This window comes from Phycodurus eques, chromosome 15 (genome assembly GCF_024500275.1).
Source record: "Phycodurus eques isolate BA_2022a chromosome 15, UOR_Pequ_1.1, whole genome shotgun sequence".
NCBI lineage: Eukaryota > Metazoa > Chordata > Actinopteri > Syngnathiformes > Syngnathidae > Phycodurus > Phycodurus eques.
Genome location: NC_084539.1, coordinates 346,424 through 362,084, shown reverse-complemented (window position 1 = coordinate 362,084; position 15,661 = coordinate 346,424). Strand labels below are relative to the sequence as shown.

Here is a 15,661-nt window from a genome sequence, read left to right as displayed (position 1 = left end):
AACCTGGCTGATTGGCCCCAAAAATCCTGACCGTGTAAAGCCTAGTGATTACTCTAAATCAGGGGTGTCATACGGACGGCCCACGGGCCAGAACCGGCCCGTCAGGGGGTATAATCCAGCCGTCGAGCACTGTTCTGCCCATCACTTGTTTTAGTTCATTTATACTCTTATTTTGAAATTCATGCTTTTATTTTGACACAGGTACAATAGAACCGGAAGTGGTGTGAGACGCACAAACTGAGAGAGAGAAAAAAGATCGGGGCAGCAGGGCACGCCTCCAATCAACATGCAGTAAGAGAGTGAGACTTTGTGTGAATCAATACCAATATATGTATCATATCATGTATTGTTTGTTCAGTAATTTCATGTGCAAATGTGCACATGTGCTGTTAAAAATTAGTTTGTGAAGTTAATTGGGACATGGGTTTATTAAAGCCCAAATAAACATGGTTAGGTTATGTCAGACAAACAAATCATGCGAGTGCCTAACAAGGAAAAGCTGGAAGTCACTCCTTTAGTGAGATGGACTGTAAGCTACAAGATAATTTGATGCATGCTAATAGTTGGAGAGGGGGTTGCTAATTGATTGTGTAGACTAATGCTAACCTCATATAAATTCATGGTTTGTGTTTTCAGCTTTTCAATTGAGTCAATTGAGCCTTTCAAGATTTCCAGATGGATGTGGAAATGTATGTACATTTAAAAAGATTTCTAAATAGGTTGTTTTATAAAAGGTACATACAGTTTATAGATCTACTGTAATCTCTAAATGGCAATTGTAAATGAAAACTGATTCATAATGTTGAAATTGCACACATTTTTATGACATTTGAGATTGCTCATTTTATTTCAAACAAGATTAGCAACAACATTATAAATAAATGTGAATAGTTTCCCAAATGTAGTTGTAATTATGTGCACCCAAAAAAATTGGTAAAAAAAAAAGTTTAATTGACGTTATTTATAGCTTATAAAGCCACGGATATACTGGTCCGGCCCACTTGAGCTCAAATTGAGTTGGATGTGGCCCGCGAACTAAAATGAGTTTGACACCCCTGCAAGTCAGTATGTCTGCTCTCTCATGGAAAGCAAGACATTATGGTGATTAGATTTTGTGTTTCTGAAATTGGCTTTCCATTGTTACAAATATTGCATCTACATATTGCTTTTTCCAGATACATATTCCATGTATATTACATGAAATATAGAGATTATTACTTTCCGTCTGTGATGAAATTTTGTTTTTGTCCTTGTTTCGTAGTTATGCAAGGATCCATCAAGCTCGCCTTTGAAAAAAAGTTACCCGAGGCCATCGCTTCCCACTGTTTCAACAATTGCTACAGGAGAGAGTGTCTCTGACCGGTCAATGGTGAGTATTAAAATCAATTTGTCATCCATGTAAACTGACATGTCCAAGTATTCTTGCTACACCCTTGTCCTGTCTCTCACCAAAAAGCTTTCTCAAACAAAACCCTTTCACTATCGGACTAAATAATACATTTATGCAAACAATAACCCTTTGCTCTAAAATACATGCTTATGATGACTAAAAAAGGGGGGGAAAAAATCTGATAATTGTCATGTGTACACAGATTTTTGCTTTTAAGCAAGGGAGCAGAGGTTTATTTTTTTTTCTTTCCAATTTCATGAAATGATTTCATATCTAAGGTAGAAGCCTTTCAAATAATCACTGAAAAAAAGGGAGGATGGATTGTGTGTTGGAGTCCTTTCTATTCTAAATGGCTCTTTTATGATTTAAAAAAAATGTACCATGTCTCAAAAAGCTGCTTCTGACATTCTGTTTAGAGATGAGGATTTCTCAGAAGGTGGAGTTCAGGGCGTGGACAACAGCAACAAAATTACAGATAAACGTGTTTTTTTATTCATTGTTTTTGGAATAATAATAAAAATAACATTTGCTGTGGTTAATTGTGTAATAAAAACAAGCCAGCAAATTCTTTAACTTACTTAAATATTAACTTAAATATTTTTGAAACAGATTTTTATCCTCTGTTTACTTGTTCTTTGCCTAAACTTGGTGTGGCTTTGTCACTCTGCGTTATTTGAATAAATATTGTTCATCTGTGTGCAACTTTGTCGCCATTGTTTTCTCAGGTCCACTGCAAAGCTGGAATTGTTACCATATATCTCACATTATCAGAGTAACATAGTGAGCAAAAGGTACAGTACAACCCATGCTGCCTGTGCAACTATCAATTTCCCTGTTCTTGTCCCTTATAAATTAACCAATAAAAATAAAATGGAATTACAGGTTGTTGTCTCAAGAAATAATAACGTACAAATATGTATAATGTAATGATAAACATCCATGCTTCATAACATTACTGAGGAAAATATTTTTTTTAAAAGTTCTTAGTGATGTCTATTTGTAGTAATTTTGATTTCTTGTACACGTTTGTAAAAATCTATATTTAAAAAAAGTTACTAGTATTTAAGGTTGTGTGTGAAATGCATTTAATAGTTATCTAAATGTGATATACTTTCTGAAGGACACTCCCCAATCAAGACTGGAGTGACATGAGCCCGTGCTGGAATATCAACACGTAATGTAACCATCCAGATATCTTGAAAATAAAATGTGTTTAAATACTTTTAATTAATTTTATATTTCTTTTTTTCAAACATATAATCCACGAACAAGCGTTATATAGGGCACTGATGTTTATCAGAATCAGAATCATCTTTATTTGCCAAGTATGTCCAAAACACACCAGGAATTTGTCTTTTTATGAACTTGAAGGAGCAACACTGATTTCTGAGTGGCAACTTTGAAGATGGAAGCATTCATTTTCAGTTCTTTAATTACAACACCAATTAAGTTGGGACGTTGTGTTAAACAAATAAAAACAGAATACGATGATTTGCAAATCGTGTTAAAATTATATTTAATTGAATACACTACAAAGACAAGATATTTAATGTTCAAACTGATAAACTTTATTGTTTTTAGCAAATAATCATTAACTTAGAATCTTATGGCTGCAACACGTTCCAAAACAGCTGGGACAGGTGGCAAAAAAGACTGAGAATGTTGAGGAATGCTCATCAAACACCTGTTTGGAACATCCCACAGGTGAACAGGCTAATTGGGAACATGTGGGTGCCATGATTGTTTAAGGACTCAGACTGTCTTATGAACCCCTATCCGTAGTGTCGTCCCGTAGCCCGTGGGTGTCGCTGTTGCCTGTTCGAACTCCCAAGGTGGAGGTGTCGCTGCGGGTCCAATCCTTTGACTGGCGGGGAGTTAATTAACTTAGTCTTCGGGGGCGAACCCAGCATCCGTGGATCTCGCCTTTGAAGTCTCAGGCAGACGTGTGTCACTTAGCGTTGACCTGGCAAACAAATGTCTGTATCTTGTTGAAGGTAGTTTATTGTGTTAATCCCTTTAGAGTCTGCGTATGTCTGGAGTTACAGTCTACCTCGGCGGGGAGTGGCAGTAGTGCGAGGCTGGGATGCCGGGTGGCATCTTTTGCGTGGCATGTCCGCTACAAATGCAACTTGAAACTACTACGCAAAGCAAAAGCCATTTATCAACAACACCCATAAATGCCGCTGGCTTCTCTGGGCCCGAGCTCATCTAAGATGGACTGGTGCAAAGTGGAAAAGTATTCTGTGGTCAGATGAATCCACATTTCAAATTGTTTTTGGAAATTGTGGACATCGTGTCCTCCGGGCCAAAGAGGACTGTTATAGACGCAAAGTTCAATAGCCAGCATCTGTGATGGTATGGGGCTGTGTTAGTGCCAAAGGCATGGGTACCTTACACATCTGTGAAGTCACCATTAATGCTGAAAGGTACATACAGGTTTTGGAGAAACAGATGCTGCCATCCAAGCAACGTCATTTTCATGGACGCCCCTGCTTGTTTCAGCAAGACAATGCCAAACCACATTCTGCACGTGTTACCTCAGCGTGGCTTCGTAGTAAAAGAGTGTGGGTACTCGACTGGCCTGCCTGCAGTCCAGACCTGTCTCCCATTGAAAATGTGTGGCGCATGATGAATACGACAACGGAGACCCCGGATTGTTGAACAGCTGAAGCTGTACATCAAGCAAGAATGGGAAAAAATTCCACCTACAAAGCTTCAACAATTAGTGTCTTCAGTTCCCAAACGTTTATGGAATGTTGTTAAAAGATAAGGTGATGTAACACAATGGTAAACATGACCCTAAACAAAGTTTTGTTACGGGCCACACAGTAGTTACGATTTCCCTCAGATGGCCATTATGACTGGAATAATTGTTTAATTGGGTCATCATATTACCTATACATACACAACAAATTCATGGAAAACTTGTTTGAAAGCCAAAATCAAGGACAATAGTTAGTTCAGCTATTTTTCAAGTTACTGTAAAAATAGGTTTGGTAACAAAAATGCTTTTGCAGCAGCTCAATATTTTTTACATATGACAATTAAGAAGTTTTGGTTGGTACAATTCAAAATCACGGTAGTTGAAACAAATTGCTTTCACCTATGATTTTGTTTCTAAAAACGTGTTTGTCTGTAAATGCGTGTACACAAATCATGTGACTATGACACAGTGCATAGTATACCTCCTCGTCTGCTATCAAGAGATGTACTTGGCCAGTGGTTGCAGTTGGGTGGGGTCACCAATAGCCGTGGTCTCATCTTGAGAACTCTGAACAACAAAGAATATAAATTCACTGGACATTGCCTCTGTACTACAATGTAGACTGTTGATATTTATAGCTTTTCTAAAAGCTGCTTGTTGCTAAATGGGGCTAATAATTAATGAAATGTTATGTTCATGCTAATAACCTTCAAACTATAACGCCACGAGACACAGTAGTTTTCCACTTATATTCAATATGACAACATCTGTTTATTTTTACTTACCGGTGAACAAGACATGATGAAAATGGCAAAGTAGCTAATACAAGATGACCACGGTAAAGCCAGCCAGTGACTTGCGCGTGCACGGCTGCGAGGGGCATGGATTCGGCCAGTGGGGAGGGAGAGGGAGTAGTCAAGTGAGGCTCCATTAAAAATCTCGCTAGCAGTTTCAACACTACACACTGCACCTTTAATGTACCACTACTGTTGTAAAAGTAGAATGCTGCATAGGTCGGCCAGTCATGAATGGAGACTGAGTGCAAGGAGGACGTGGGAAGAGTCGACAGTGTCATGACAGTTCTTCTTCTTCTTCATGGCTATGAATAACACCATGACTCTTCTTCATGACTATGAATAACACCAAAGAATAAATAAAAGATAAAAGCTCTCCAAAAGATAAAAGCTCTCCAAAAGAGTGCGAGTTCCTGAGTTTGTTTACCAAAAGAGCGACTTTCAAAGCTCCTGCACCTCGGATGCTACATTTGTTTCCTCTGAAGTTGACCTGGAACCTGAAGGCACTCGCACGTGATATACTGATGTCATGATCATACATAGACTTATTTTTGCACTGTTATGTTGTGTAACCTAACCTCAGTATTAAAATGTTCTGATAATCACGTAACTGTGAAAACTACGTCAGCCGCAGAACAGGATGTTTTGTGCCAAGAAGAGATATTGCTGTGACCTTGGATCCACCCTGCTCAAGCTTTAAACACCGCCCTGAACACTGTATAAAATCTTGCACTGAACGCTGAGAAAGCGCACATTTGAGCTCATTTGAGCAGCTGCAGCCTTTGCCTGTAGCACATTTGTGCCCAGAATATTCTGCAATAAAGATCTTAAAGAAGTTCATTTCCAGTCTCTGATTCGGACCCCAACATCCTCATCATCTGAAATTCAACGAACACGCGAAGGACTGGTGGAGAAAATCATCCATCAACAATTGGTGACCCCGGACGTGATTTCGGGCTGAGGTGTTGGGCGACAGACAGAACATCGGGCCCACACGAATGTAAGGTAAGAGGACATTTATCCTCCCAATTGATCTTCTGTCTGTCGACTGATACAAGGCAAGAATTTATGTTCTGTTGGAATCTAAATTGAATGTTTGACTGGATGAACTTTAAATAACATAATTTGGTATATAAGGTTGACTTGTTTCATGTTACAGTGAAATCCTAAAGTCCGTAAATCCTTGTATAATAAATTATGTACAAAATACCGGTGAAACAAGTAACAAAGAGATAAGAGAATAAGAATAAGTATCGAGTGGAATTTGCTATATAAGGTTGACTTGTTTCATGTTAAAGTGAAATCCTAAAGTCCGTAAACCCTTGTATAGGAAGTTCTGTACAAAATACCGGTGAGAATAAGAAGAATAAGTATCGAGTGGAATTTGCTATATAAGGTTGACTTGTTTCATGTTAAAGTGAAATCCTAAAGTCCGTAAACCCTTGTATAGGAAGTTCTGTACAAAATACCGGTGAGAATAAGAAGAATAAATATCGAGTGGTTTTGATAAATTAAGGTTCGAGTACTTTTGTTTGGATGAAATGTCAAGTACTTTTGTTTAAGAGAAGAACGTTTCGACCACTTTTGCGAAATTAAGGCTCGGACGCTTTTGTTTGGCTAATAAGCAAGTGTCTTTGAAGTATGAGAAATAAAGGTATATTGTGGATCCACAAAAAATAAGTACTTAAAAAAAAAAAAACAGCTGAAAAATGGAAGGGGAATTCAATCGAGAATCGGAATGGTTCGACTTTGCGTGTCATTCCAGACCATGGTAAAAAAATACTATTAAGTGAGCAAGTAAAAATTGTATGTAATGTATGTGTGGGAGGATTGTCTGAGAAAGATAGACAGGAAAAGAAAGAACAACTGTATAAAGGGATGAATGAATGCTGTGAGGATGGCTGGTTTCCTGCATTATCAACTGCTGCTTGTTTAGTTTCACTGATGAAGGAAGTCGAGAGAGTATGTTCAAAAAGAAAAAAACAGTTGGAGAAGGAAATAGAGAAAATGAGTAAATTGTCCACTAAAGGCAGGAAGGTAAGAGAAAATCACAAAAAGACAGAAAAAGTAATGGCAAAAGCTAGAATGCTGGCAATGGGATGTGCATTAAAACAATCAAGAAAATAAATAAAATACAGTGGGGTGGGTGTGACTCAGCCGTTGTCCGCACCGCCGCCGTATTGTGGCAAATTGGAAATAAATGATACAAAAGGGCCAGTGAACCCATTCACTGAGTCACCATATGCAGATGCGAGACAGACGCTGCAAAACATACAAGCCCCTATTTTATCTGTAAATAGAGGAACTCTAGATGTGGATTGGAATGGCAGTACTGACTCGGTGGGATCGAAACAACGTGAACCCCTGATTCAGCACGCAGCAAAAAATTTGGCCGCAGGCGTAACAGCCTCAGTTAAAATGCTCGAGGAAAGACTGGAAAAAGTGTCAAACATGCGCGGAGAACCATATAAAAAGTTAAACCAAATAGGAGCGTTTACGGTGGACTTAAATAGACACCCTGAAGTGCCACAAAAGGTAAGAGAGCAGCTTTTAGCGCGTGCCTCCCGTTGTGAGAGAACTGTCAACGCTGAAATAACAGAACAGATACAACGTGACAACGCGGAACGAGATGAAATATTCAGACAAAGGGAACAGGAGATAGCAGCAGAAGAAGCTCAGAAGGGACTTCCCCATCAGGTAGCAAACACTTATCACATCGCACATTTGCAAAATCAGGTGGCTGACTTAAGGTGCCAAGTGCAGACTTTGTCAGGAACACTCCCGGACTCCCTGTTACAACAGACACAAGAAAATAGAAGTGCGCCCCCTTTTGCTGAATCCACTCCACTGCGACCAATGACACGCTCTCAAACTGTTGTCCAAGCTCCAATGCTGGCCAAGGTTGATCCGGCTACGGGAGCCACTGCCATGTTTTATAAACCTCTTTCTCCTTTTGATCTAAGTGTTTTGATGCAGAAACTTCCGCCAATGCAGAATGGAGGAGAGAACTGGCTGAGATTGGTACAAAGGGCTGTCACAGGACAAATTTTAACAGCAGGAGACATGCGCGCATTGTTGACACATGCGTGTCCTCTCTCCCAACTGGAAACACTGATGAAGAATTCTGGTCTGATAAGTATAATGGACAATGAGGCACTCACAAGAGAGTATTACTTAACATTGTTCACTGGACTAAACGCAGTTTCCCGTTCCTGATCTAGTCATTTCCGACTTAGTATTTGCTCCTAGAACAGATGAGGAAGCAGCGGCATATATTGACCGCGCTCTTGTCGAATATTCTTCAAAAACAGGCCATTTGCCAACTGACTCTGCTCTGTATTCTCAAGTATTTCGAGCAGCATTGTTGAAGGGCGTTCCTAAGTCTGTGGTGCAAGCCATGGAGGCGAATCCGGACCTTCCCGGAGCAGATCATGCTCGCTGGTTGTCACATCTGAAACACCACCTGAGGAGACATGCAAAAGAAAAAGAGTCAAAGCATGAGAAACACAGAACAACCGAATCACAATTAGCTATAATGCAACTACAAAGTCTCAAAAAACAAGAAGAAAATATTAAAATCACACCTGTGGCTTCCGTTGGGGCCTCGCTACCTAATGTTGTTTCTGAGTGCATGATGTATCAAACAGGGCCATTCATGGGTCGAGGTGCTCCGTTTGCTGGCAGATATCAATGCTTCAACTGTGGTCGTAACGGACACTGGGCAAGAGACTGCCGAGCGCGTCCCCTGGAGGGCAGAGGCAGAGGAGGAAGTGGCCCGCCTAGAGGATTCAACAGGCGTGGTTTATGGCCAGCAAAGAGGAAGGGGATACGGACAGCAACAGCAGCAGGATATGACTCAACAATATCCACCGCACCAGCAGCAGTCTTACCCTCAAGTGCCGAACCAACAGCACCTTCCACCGTCTGGGGGCCAGTATCCACAATGATGGGGCCCCGAATCCACATGCCACGGTCTGCAGGAACCAATGATCGGACTGACGGTAGGAGGAACTATTTTACCTTTTATGGTCGATACGGGAGCCAGACATTCAACCGTTATAACATTACCACCTGAAAGTTCCCTTACTGCAAAAGGCATTTCACTTGTTGGATTCCGGGGTGAAGAAACCATCCTGCACATGACTACACCCGTACATACTCAGTGTTTTTCACAAACTCTTTTACACTCGTTTGTGTATGCGCCCAATTGCCCTGTCAACCTGTTGGAAAGGGATCTTCTCATCAAAACAGCTCCAACAATACTGTGCAGCCCGGATGGACTGATATTACAGTTTCCTGATGGACACACCTACTGTTGCTACATCTACATGCAGGATTCAGAGCGACAACTACCAAGCATGACGTGTGCCACCGCCGACATCTACTGGACGAAAATGGACACTGACTCACCCGGATGGACGGAAGCAGAGACCTTTTGGACTCAATGGTCGCCATGGGTTCGTCACCTCAGACCTTATGATATGGTTTCTGATTTTATGCATTGCACTCTGTACTATGACAGGACGGGAGATGAGGTGTACAGCGAGGCGTTCCAAAATGTAGAAGGCAACATCTGGGAACTACAAATGGGTGACCTGTTCGTGGGAAAACCAGGTGTGGCTTTTTCAATTTCACTAACACCTGAACAACAAAAATGGTATATGATGACTCATCCATCAGATCCCACTGTGCCACCATGTCATCCTCATGTGTCCCTGATGGTATCACCACAGCATACTGCAAAGGATTTGGGTCAGTTCGTCCTAAGCTGCACACAGGCTATTGATTGGCAGCCAACTTTTCACGACACATTGCTATATTCTCGGTCTCTCGATGCATACTGGATACAGTCTGCACCGTATACACCTACATCAACCCTGGAGCACTGCTTGTTGGACAGACATCATGGACGACAAACAACTGACAGTGAATTCGCCAATCCTATGGTACAATCTTTGCCTCTACATCTGTGGTCTACAGACCCAACAGACGTGGGATTGTGTCAAGTACAGCCGGTGAAATTCAAAATGAAGCCTGATCCTATTTGGATACCACAGTATCCAATGAAGGAAGCAGGTCGAATTGGCATTACAGAAACCATTGAAGGCTTGCTAAAAGCAGGAGTATTGTGCAAAATACGTGAGTCAGAGTATAATACACCCATTCTACCAGTTGAAAAGAAAAATACTGGAAAATTCCGAATGGTACATGACCTTAGGGCAATAAATGCAGCGGTCTTGACACCAACACTTCCAGTACCCAATCCGTACTCAGCCCTGTCTCAGCTCTCTCCGTCTCACACCCATTTTACTTGCATTGATCTGGCTAATGCATTTTTCTGCATTCCTCTTGACCCATCTATGAAGCAATACTTTGCATTTACTTGGAATAATGAATACTATTCTTACAACCGACTTCCACAAGGCTTTGTTCTGTCACCAGGACTGTTCAATGATCATCTCAGACAACTTTTATCACCACTTCAACTTCCGGAAGGTGTGCTCTTAATACAATATGTAGATGACATATTGTTGGCTGCCCCTTCCGAGTCCTTATGTCTTCAAGCCACCCAGCAACTCTTGTCTCATCTAGTATCAGTAGGACTTAAGTGCTCCAAAAGCAAACTACAACTTGCAAGGCCACAAGTTTCCTTTTTGGGACGCCTTATTTCATGCAAAGGCACAGGGATGTCTCCCTCACACAAAGATGACATCTTACACAACCCGAAACCTGTCAATGTCAAACAAATGCTCGCCTTCTTAGGACTGTGCAACTACTCACGCCATCATGTCCCGGACTTTGCAGAACTTACACATCCTCTTCGCCAAATGGTTAACATTGAAGGCATGAGAAATTTGTCACATATCCTCACTTGGACCACTGAAGCGGAAAACTCTTGTAAACCTCAAACAGCACTTGTCCTCAGCTGCCGCATTGGCTATTCCTGACTACAACATAATGTTTTTCCTGGATGTTTCTGAAAAGACCAGCAGTGTATCTGCTGCTCTTTATCAGAAGGGGGAATCAGGAGAAAGACAAATTTGTCTATATGCCTCTACGCCACTTGAAAAATACGAAAAGCGACATCCAGTATGTGCGGCGTTTGCCTCTGCGTTAGCTCGACTCATTCAAAAAACATCACACATTGTCTTACATCATCCATTGACAGTACGCACTTCTCACAGTACAGTACAGTACGTGACAAGCCATGTTTTCACCATGACAGGAGGACGACAAAGGAAAATTGAGGTAATACTAACACAGCCACATATCCTTTTTACACACGAGGGCATTAACATGGCTGAAGGGCTTTTTGAAGGACAGCCTCATTGCTGTACCCAACGAATCATAACAGATAACACACTTAGGGAAGATCTATATCACATGCCCTTGCAAAATCCTGACTTGATACTATTCATGGACGGATGCTGTTTTAAAGGAGAACAAGGGCTCCAGTCAGGGTTTGCTGTAACAAAACTAACTGATACAGGATTTGTAACCATAGAAGCGAAAAAACTCAAAGGGCAACAATCTGTCCAAAGAGCAGAGATAACGGCAGTAACAGCTGCTCTCCAGCTGGCCCAAGACAAAACGACCAACATTTACACTGACTTGGCATATGCTCATGTAGTAGTACATACAGCCATGGCCGAATGGCAAAGAAATTACTTCATGACCGCAATGGGTAGAGGTACCACCTCACCTCTACACGACCAGCAAAGACCCCATCCCGTCAGATCATCATTTCCACAAGTACTGACTGCACGTCAATGCCAGACCAGATACCATCCCAGTGACGACATCACTCATCAAAGGTTGAGATCACGGTACATGGGCAGAATAATCCCGGTGACTCAACCTAGGACCGGGTAGTCTAACCCCAGGTCCTGAAGAAGCTGACAGCGCTCTCTAGCAACGATCCTGAAAAAACACCACCCAACAATGGCCCGCAAGTGGGACAATGTTTCAATTTGTTGTTATATCACAACCCTTTTTATTGTATTAACTCTCTTGCCTGTTTGGTATTTTTTGATGCCTCTTGGTGCGCCCTCAAACCTAACAACAATACAGAGAAGTAAGCGAAAACTCAATTCAGGTCACCCAACTGTACCTATATCCCAGTTTATTCCCTGGATTTTAGAATGGACGTACAACCATTGAATAACTTTAACAGTGCCACCAAACACCTCTAACGCCGTTGAAATACCAATTAGATCTCTAAAAGGGTTCAGCTGTTACTTTGTTATTGCTTTTCGGATGCTGTATTATTCCATGTATGAGGACACTGTGTGTCAAGATTGCAACGGGAGTGGTGATGGCTTTCCAAAATCGGATAGCTTTAGATATGCTCCTGGCAGAAAAAGGAGGCGTATGCTCCATGTTTGGCGAACAATGTTGCACTTTTATTCCTAATAACACAGCTTCTGATGGCAGCCTAACCTCTGCAATTGAAGGGCTCAGAACATTAAACAAAAATATGAAAGAACATTCAGGGGTAGATACTTCTATTTGGGACAATTGGATGAGTGTTTTTGGACGTTATAAGGCTCTGGTATCTTCTGTTTTTATTTCTATTGCTGTGTTTGCTGCTTTTCTCACAATATGTGGATGTTGTTGCATTCCTTGCTTGCGCTCTCTTAGCCAGCGACTCATTACAGCAGCTATCGAAAAGAGAGATGTTAATAAGCCCGCCCAGATGATGCCACTCTTGTCTTCAGGGGATACCCCTGAGATGCTCGATGACCCCGCGGGCATATTTTTGTAATCGTACATTCTCTTACATGCTATTTAACATATCCTGGTGTCGGACTCTTTCGAGTCCGAAAGGGGGATTGAAGGCACTCGCACGTGATATACTGATGTCATGATCATACATAGACTTATTTTTGCACTGTTATGCTGTGTAACCTAACCTCAGTATTAAAATGTTCTGATAATCACGTAACTGTGAAAACTACATGTCAGCCGCAGAACAGGATGTTTTGTGCCAAGAAGAGATATTGCTGTGACCTTGGATCCACCCTCCTCAAGCTTTAAACACCGCCCTGAACACTGTATAAAATCTTGCACTGAACGCTGAGAAAGTGCACATTTGAGCAGCTGCAGCCTTTGCCTGTAGCACATTTGTGCCCAGAATATTCTGCAATGAAGATCTTAAAGAAGTTAATTTCCAGTCTCTGATTCGGACCCCAACATTCTCATCATCCGAAATTCAACGAACACGCGAAGGACTGGTGGAGAAAATCATCCTTCAACAAACCCCAAAAAATATGGAAAAAAAAAAGCGTTAGCAGACCTGAGCGAGAGCTTCCATCCATTTTGTACACCGTTTATCCTCACTAGGGTTGTGGGTATGCAGGAGCCTATCTCAGCTGACTGTGGGCGAGAGGCAGGGCACCCTGAACTGGTTGCCAGCCAGTCACAGGGCACACATAAACAATAATTCACAAACACATTGACGTCTACGTACAATTTAGAGTCTTTAATTAATCTGCCATTCATGTTTTTTGGATGTGGGAGGAAACTGGAGTACCCGGAGAAAACCCACGTAGGCATAGGGAGAACATGCAAACTCCATACAGGGGAGGCTGGATTTGAACCCGGGTCCTCAGGACAATGAGGCAGATGTGCTATGTGTCACCATACCGCCTGGGCGAAATCTTCCAAGAGAAATTTTTCTTCAACCTTTATTATTTTTTGTTTTAACCTTAATTTTTTCTTCTTCCATGTCACCTTATAGGCTCTGTACAAACTGAAGAAATTACACCGGCATCCATATGACAAAATGCATTCACATACTAATTTCCTTCAACTGACATTCTTTAAAAATGACAAAGAAGCTGTGTTATGAGTGGAGAAATCTTTATTGATCTGATATGAATTGCTTTACAATCACCAAATGCTATTGTCAACTTAAGGTGACAGAAACCAAAGAAAACAAATTCAAACCTAATTTTAATGTTTTTAATGAATTTGAGGTGACCATGAGTCCAAGAAAGATTTCATTTTTTTTAAATGCCTTTGCTGTATGTGGTGTTTTATTAATTTGTCATGTAATGTTTCATATAAACAATATAATTAATGACAGTTTAGGTTTTGTGTAAGGAACTAATGCACTAATTCTTAAGACACCATAATGCTATTTCAAATTCTTCCAAAGAGGTTTCTGATGCAATAATGAAAACATTTGGCTCTGTCAAAGTGGAACAAGTCTACGGAAAGATTTCAGTCAAATGTTTCCCACCTCTTCTGAAGCGGATCCATGCTCTTTTGGAGAGGTAGAGTTGGTTTAATCATCATTAGAAGGTCACCAAAAAGATCCTGAGTTTTCTGGTTGCCTTCTTCCATTTGAAGTGGCCTTGTGAGTGTGTTGGGAGCAGTACTTGGGACAAGCATTGAGTCTGTCATTCCTGTAAGTCCATGATTGCTGGTTGATGACTGAGGCAGTGGGATATATGAGGAAGGGTGACCCAGACGATAACTGGGAAAAGGAGTAGGACTGGCAGGCAACTGCTGTTCATAGACTTCTGAGAGTGCAGGGAAAGGCCGTGGCTGGGTCGGATCGTGTAGATAAGACGCAATTGGTGGTTCGGAGACTGCGCTGAAAGGTGTTCTTCTCGCTCCTGACAAATATTGCATTTGAGGAAGGTGATCCCAGACAGACTGAGTAGAGACAGTAGGTGACATGTGATATGGCTGAAAAGGAGGCTGGCTCATTGGGTCAAGTTTAGGCGGAGTTGTTGTTTTGTAAGAAGTTGAGGACACATCAATATTCCTTTCATCCCTTGTTAATGTTGAACTGATCCGTGGTGACTTGTTAAGGGGGTCCAGAAGGCTTATCAAATCCATGTGATCCTCTGCAACGTTGCTCAGGGCTTTCCGAAATTCTTGACCCCCTGCTTTTGTGCTTTCCTCATTAGATGATTTAGATTGAGACTGCCCAATAAGTGGTGCTAACAGAGTTGCAAGCTCAGCACTCTTCTTTCCGTGAGGACGAGGTATGGTAATATTATCTGGGCTGGATGAGTGTTGTGGTTCAAGGCCTGAACTATTACTGTTGTGGGAAATATTCTGTGTAAGAAGTTGGGCAGATTGGGTTTTCGTCCAGGTAGGAGTTTCCCAAGAGAAAATGTCAGTTTGATGCGTTTTGTTATTCAACAGCTTGTTGTAAGTGTTGGGGACCTTGAGGCCTGGAGGTATTTGTGAGTGTTCCCAGAAACCAAGGTCCTTCCGCTGCAAACACAAAAATTACACAGTATTAGAATGTGGTTGGTTGTTTTTGGTTTTGGTTGTCACCAGTCAACAAACAACACGCATACATGTTAGCAAAATGAAACAAACATTGCATACATTTAAAACAAAATACAAGGACTCCTGAAATCATTCGAGCAACTTACCAGCAATACCATATGATGCGAGCATAGGTAGAAGCTTACAACGAGAGTCAAGGTAAAACTCATCAACACATGCACTAGCATCAACAAGATTGATCCAGGTATTCAGTGTGCCTAAAACCTGAGAAATGTTTTATTTGAATTTGCTCATAGCTAGTTATTGTAAAGTTTCAAAAGGTATTAACAACTATTCCAAAACTTTACTCACTACACAAAGTCAGTAAATGTAAATCTGTAATTTTTGATTGTCGACCTTATTTGTGAACAGGTACTACAGGTAATTTTCCATTTGCCACAAAACATACCTGAATCCAAACTAGAGCCAAACATCAGAAAAAGAGGTTATGTCATATGAAAGAAGCTAATTGAGACAAGGCTT

The 15,661-nt window shown here is 41.2% G+C and overlaps 2 protein-coding genes across 12 annotated transcripts in view; both read right to left on the bottom strand.

The window, feature by feature from the left end:
• The window catches only part of mapkap1 (MAPK associated protein 1), a 154,068-nt gene extending 148,510 nt beyond the window's left edge, over window positions 1-5,558 (bottom strand). For 2 of the 6 annotated variants that reach the window (XM_061697499.1, XM_061697500.1), the window contains exons 1-2: window positions 4,880-5,558; window positions 4,576-4,661 (exon numbers count right to left, since the gene is read on the bottom strand). In XM_061697499.1, coding sequence (XP_061553483.1) covers window positions 4,576-4,661; window positions 4,880-5,169 — 376 coding nt within the window. In that variant the 5' untranslated portion in view covers window positions 5,170-5,558. Of the gene's footprint in view, window positions 1-4,575; window positions 4,662-4,879 lie in introns of those variants that run through there. The other 4 variants (XM_061697498.1, XM_061697501.1, XM_061697502.1 and 1 more) reach the window with 3 other exon arrangements.
• A 7,850-nt stretch (window positions 5,559-13,408) lies between these two features.
• dennd1a (DENN/MADD domain containing 1A) overlaps window positions 13,409-15,661 on the bottom strand; it is a 185,733-nt gene continuing 183,480 nt past the window's right edge. For all 6 annotated transcript variants that reach the window (XM_061697489.1, XM_061697487.1, XM_061697491.1 and 3 more), the window contains one exon: window positions 13,409-15,121. In XM_061697489.1, coding sequence (XP_061553473.1) covers window positions 14,114-15,121 — 1,008 coding nt within the window. In that variant the 3' untranslated portion in view covers window positions 13,409-14,113. The remainder of the gene's footprint in view (window positions 15,122-15,661) is intronic.